This window comes from Apaloderma vittatum, unplaced genomic scaffold (genome assembly GCF_000703405.1).
Source record: "Apaloderma vittatum isolate BGI_N311 unplaced genomic scaffold, ASM70340v1 scaffold44163, whole genome shotgun sequence".
Classification (NCBI taxonomy): domain Eukaryota; kingdom Metazoa; phylum Chordata; class Aves; order Trogoniformes; family Trogonidae; genus Apaloderma; species Apaloderma vittatum.
The window spans coordinates 447-6,165 of record NW_009709487.1 but is presented as its reverse complement, the minus strand read 5'-3'; the positions used below and the strand labels follow the sequence as shown (position 1 = coordinate 6,165).

Here is a 5,719-nt window from a genome sequence, read left to right as displayed (position 1 = left end):
GGCTCCTGACGTGCCCTTTCTTTTCCCCTGTGTGGCAGCTGGAGGGTCCTGCGCTCCCAGTACCTGCAGGCACAGGACAAGGAAGCACCGGGTGACGGCGTACGCCAGGTATCGCTAGCGAACCGCCTCCGTGGGGCCTGCCCCTGGTTTCACTGCGCTGTGTGAAGCGCAGGGTTGAGGAGGTCTTAAAGTAAGAATTTGGCAGAGTTGGATGAGCTTCGCCCTTCTGTGTACCTTCTTAAGTAACCGCCAGCTGTGTGGAGAAGCTCTGCTCTGCGCTGGTTGTGAGTCAGGGCTGTGGCCATGCGCAGAAGTTATGGTCGTGGGATTCTTGACACCCTGCGTACCTTATTTACCTGCAGACTGACTTCTTGCTTGTGATCTCTGTTAGGCCTGTTTTAAAGGGGAGATTGCAGTATGGTTAAAACGGATATTTAGCACTTTAGTTACTTGAGCTACCTAAATGTTATTTTTCAACTTCAAACGATTAGGCTTTGCTGTTTCGGTTTGTTTCTTTAAGATGTTTTCTTTACTTTCTAATTTAAGTAGATTTTTAAAAATGAATCAATCGGTTTTAATTAATTTGGCTCAGTTATTGTTAATATACTTCTGGTGTTTTTGCTTGTGAAGAACTGCGTGTTGGCTTAAGAAGATGGAGAGAGCAGGATGGCTATTGAACTAGTGGTGACAGGCAGAAAGTGATTCTTTTGCTGGTGCATTTGCAGTATGAAATTTTGATCTATGGTAAATGAGCTTATATTCTGATAAAGTTACAGTATTGTCATTTTTTATTATTTGTCTCCATATTATTATTTGTCTCTGTATTCTGTCCTTTGAGTCTACCTGTGGTGCAGTAACTGTGCCTCAGATAAACGTACCCAAACTTGCTGTCAGTGGTCACGCCAACAACTGAGGTCTGGCAATGTGATGTACAAAGGCCATTCAAAAAGCCAGTGAATTCTTGTTCTGTTTATCCAGGATGAGGTTTTTTTGCCATAAGTGCACTGCTTTAAAAAGCAGATGTGGGTCTGCTGGTAAGTTGCACTGTGAGGAGAGTAGGTAAAATGACGCTAAGCATTAGGTTACAGCTTTAGTTTTCTTACCTGTTATCAGACTGCATTTGAAGTGCAGTGGGGTGGTTGGTCTTGACAATGTCATTTTTCCGTCTTTTTGGTTTGGTTTTCTTCTTCTTTTTTTTTCCTTATTCTTCTCAGAAACAAGAATCAAACTTTGCCGCAAAGGATTGGTGTGATGAAGCAGATGACTGGGGAGTCTGCGATGGAGCAGAATCTCCTGCGTGTGCCTCCCTTCAGCTGCTTGGCTTAGATGAAGCAGTGAGCAGCTGCTTGTCCAGAGAGGGGGAGTGTGCAGCCCAGTTCCAGCAGCTTTGCCTGTCTGAAGCTATGGATGAGGCTGGTTCTCTGGACGCATATCCTCCCGCCAGCGAGGGAATGGTAATGGCAACGTCTAGTTCAGCTCCTGTGTTCCAGCCCTTTTACATTAGTGTTGTGGATGAGGAAGACTACACTGGTTTCCTTGACACAGATCATGCAGATAAGCTGTTGAGGGAGTACCAGCAGAGAGAGGGAGTTGATTTGGAACAGTTGATGTCAGAAAGGTGAGAACAGGTCTGGATTTCCTGCTGAAGATGAAGAGATTGTGTAATTTCCTGTATGCTAATTGATAATCTAAATATGACTCTCATTAAATCTGAATGTTTTTTGTTCATAACTGGGTCCTTGAGGAAGCTAGTGTGTAGTATGTTGCTGGAAGAATACAACGATGCACCCAGTTCTGTCAAATTTTAAGTTATTCAGAGATGCATCTATTTCTGAGTGACTGAGCAATGGGAATGCCCTTGGGCTCCAGGTAGAGCAATGGATCATGAGTCTCTGAAACCAAACCACTGTGGTTTAAACATTTTATGCTAAATGGCATGAGTTTGTATTTTTTCTCGTTACAAGGCTAAAGCTTTTCTTATATGCTGGTTGAATTCCAAAGAACTTAATTGCTTAGGGATTTTGAGTAGAGACTGGGGTGATGGTAAGACTCCTGAAGACTTTGCAAAGGTTGTTACTGGAAATATTTTCAGTGTTAACTTAGATGATCACAGTGAGCACTTATATCCAGACCATTTCTCTTTTGATCATACTAACATTTACAGTGACCTTTCCTGAATTGTGGACAATGTTGAATTTTTTGATAATCAAAGCTGCTGTCAATTGCAGGATCTGCGTAGAATGCTTTTTACTAGTTGAGTTTTGTTGACCTTTAGAGAATCATAGAACTTTAATTACACTTGATTAAAAATTCAAAAGACAACATTGTAATTTAAAAACTAGCAAAACTTCTGAGAAGTTACTAAAGGAATGTGATTTTTTTAAAGGAGGTATCTGGTGAATTTGAATCTTGTGGTAGTTTGAAATACTGTTAGTAATCGTAAAACCTCTTAACAGGAGTTGCATCTTTATTTAACATGTATAGGATTTTTTTCAGTGTACTTAGCATAGTTTTATGTGAATGTGTAGTAACCATTGCTTGTTTAAAGCATGCATGTTGTACTGAAAAGCTTATTGGAAATTTTGTTTCTTTTCTTGTTTTCTTATAGTTTTGCAGGTGAAGATGTTAATGAAAAATACGAGAAGAGTGAAGCCAAAAGCAGGGACTACACATTCCATAAATTTATGAAAAGAATATCTATGTGTCATGAACAGATTCTAAGGTGTGTTGATCGCGTGGTTGTAACAGTGCGATATAGAACATAGACATGGATTGTTAGTACATCAAAATAAATCCTTTCATTGGAAATAGATGTGTATTTTTGTTTCCTAATAAGAAAAATGACTAAGAGGGTTGTTTCTATGCTTATGTGGTCAGGCTTTAGTCCCTAGTTGGGCTCTTTTATACAAAGTACAAGCAGTTGAGAATCAAAGCAGGATCAGAGACCCCATATCTGGCTACAGGAGACTTTATTCAACATATCTGATGAGAACAGACCCAGTCAGCCTTAGGAGACTCGCTGAAATCCAGGCATAGAGATTTTCAAGTGGCAGTTACGAGGTGAAAGTATAATACACAGTGGTATGCTGTTCTGGTAGTTCCAAGGCTATCTGCTCCTCTAAAATTCTGTAACCTTATTGTAATTGCTTATGTCTCAGTCCTTGAGATGTTACTGAAGTAAGAAACCACTCGTTTTAAAGCCTGAATTCTTCTGCAACTTACTGTGATTACCCCTCGGGACCCTGCAGTCTTCAGTTCTTGTAGATCTGTTGCTTTTCGTAGAACAAAAACAGATTTAGTCTCAGAGCAGCTACTTTCCTAAAATAGGAGTTAATTTTGAATGAAAGTGTAACAAAGAGTTCAAAACATAAATTTTTCATAGTGCCAAATAACACATGTAGTTTTCATGGATCATACCAAGTGTTAGTTTTTAACTTCTTTGTTCCAGAGAGTCCAGTGCAGCCTGTCTGGCCAAGCTGTCTCAGTGTAGTGTCTCAGTGTTGTTCATCAGGTTTGCAGAACCAAGTGGAACTAACTGGTACCTTTTTGATGAGAAGGTAAAGTTTGAGGGGCTGCTTACAGCCTTGGTCACACAGCTAAGAAACATTAGAAACTTTCCATAATTATCTGTCAAAGATTATACAGAAAATGTACTAATGCAGAGTGCCAGTAAAATTTTCAGACAACTTTTTTTCACTGGACCTATCACTTTGCAGTAGCATGCTCTTTGTGTTTTCTGTTCTGGAACATGGTATCTTGTGATCCCTATGACTATCACTAGTTATAATCTTTATGCAGCCCTCCTGCTCTCTTTCATGGGTGTTGTGAGTATGCCTGTTAGCCCCCCATGCTTTCTGGGCTGCCAGATCTCTGTTGATCTCCCAGCACAGCTCAGAATTCCCTGCTTGGCATTCAGTGCAAACAATGATTGATCTTGGTTTCCTGTTAGTTTTAGAGCTATGATAGGTCTTATAAATGAAACATCAGTTCTGTGGTGTAGCTACGGTGGTTTTGAGACCTGTTGTATGTTGACCGTCTTTACCACTGGTTAGGATTCCAATTGCTTAATTAAATTAATCAAGTACAGCAGAAGTGTCAACTCAAAGCATTTCTCTCCTTTAAATTCAGCTCTTAAGACTTCCTAAGTGTTGACCTTCCAGATATTTCCCCCTCCCTGCCTTTGTTCATCTGAAGCTTAGGCACTGATTGTGGCTCATAACAATGTTTTTTACTTCAAGCAAGGTCAGAGGTTTCAGAGAATCCTGAGCACCGTTGTCACTATGTATATTTTCCTATGAAATTTAGATACAAAAGAATGAGTACGTTTTTCCTTTCTTCCTTAGATACTCCCGGGGTGGCCAGCCTTTATTCATAACGTGTCCTCCAGCCAACATTGATAAAGGTATTCCAGCCTGCAGCAACTGTGGAAGCAACAGAATATTTGAATTTCAACTCATGCCAGCGCTCGTCAGCATGCTCCAGAGTGATTCAGGTGTTGACCTTTGACTTAGCTGAATGAATACTAGAAATAGTCACCTTCTTGAAAAAGTTTAGTGAGCTGCAATTTGGATTGTTTCTTGCTAACCGCACACACTGATGGGCGTAACTATAGTGATCGTCTTACATAGAATCCACTCTGTTTCCACTGTAGAGTTCAGTAAGCAAAAGATAGAACTCTGGTTCATGGAGACACTACGATTGCAACTTCATTTGCTCGCTTGTGAACTTTAATAGCAGCAATGCAGATAATTCCATGACTTTGGGAGTAATTAGTCTTTACTGCCTCTTAAACGAGGCTTTGGAAAATAATATTGTCAGGTAAGATTTAAGACACTCAAGAAGCCCTTTGAAAATTCTGAGTCAGCTTGCTTTACAGTCTTTAAAAAATACTTTAAAATTACAAAATGCTATGTCGGAGACTGAATATGAAAAATATTTTCTGAATTAACAAAGATTGAAGTATAGCAGTAAGCAATAGCCCCTGATAATGTCATTTCTCACACGTTTGTGTTACATTCCTTTACTGCTTTGTTTTTAGATCTTTCAGTGGAATTTGGAACTGCAATAGTTTACACATGTGAGAGAAGCTGTTGGCCAACAAATCATCAAACCCCTCTTGAAGAATTTATTTTTGTACAAGAAGACCCAGATCAGAGGTTATTTAAATAAATTGCGTTTCTCCACATAGATGGAAAGTCTGGTTTTTTACTACAGGTAAAAGTGTAATTATGCAACAGAATTTTCCTCAGATGTGGTGAAAAATGAAATCCACTTGATGACATTGTGTTTATTTCCAAGAGTAACTGGTTGAAGTATGTGTTAGCATGCCTCTGAAATGTGGTGACAGAAAACTTGCATGCTTTGGTAAGGCTTGGAAATTTAAGTGCAGGGGTTGTTTCATGATTCTAGTTACACTTACTGTTTGGGGAGGAAAGTAAAAGGAGAAACATTACCTTATTGTAGTTAGTTATGCTGTTACCATTCATCACCCAGACAGGATCCAGTTTTTTGAAACTATTAGCAGTGATAATCTTTCTGTAGGCTTGACATTCAAAGCCAGATCTGCCTTGTTTTGACCACAGATTGGAAATTCAGTGGACGGTGGCTGAAAGGGCCTTGCTGTCACTACAGTCTTCCCATGGTGAAGCTTTTCTCTGTGTTTTTCCAGTGAAGAATAAGTGACGTTTGCACAGCGAAGTGAGCTCCGACAGCGAGGTCG

General features: G+C 39.9%; 1 protein-coding gene across 1 annotated transcript; it reads left to right on the top strand.

The window, feature by feature from the left end:
• Window positions 1-42: 42 nt before the first annotated feature.
• Window positions 43-5,190, top strand: PDCD2L (programmed cell death 2-like; the record flags this gene model as incomplete). The annotated part of the gene is made up of 5 exons (XM_009866934.1): window positions 43-108; window positions 1,215-1,618; window positions 2,609-2,722; window positions 4,344-4,492; window positions 5,039-5,190. Coding segments are annotated over 5 exons (864 nt in total), but the record flags the coding sequence as incomplete, so codon positions are not given.
• Window positions 5,191-5,719: the final 529 nt, after the last annotated feature.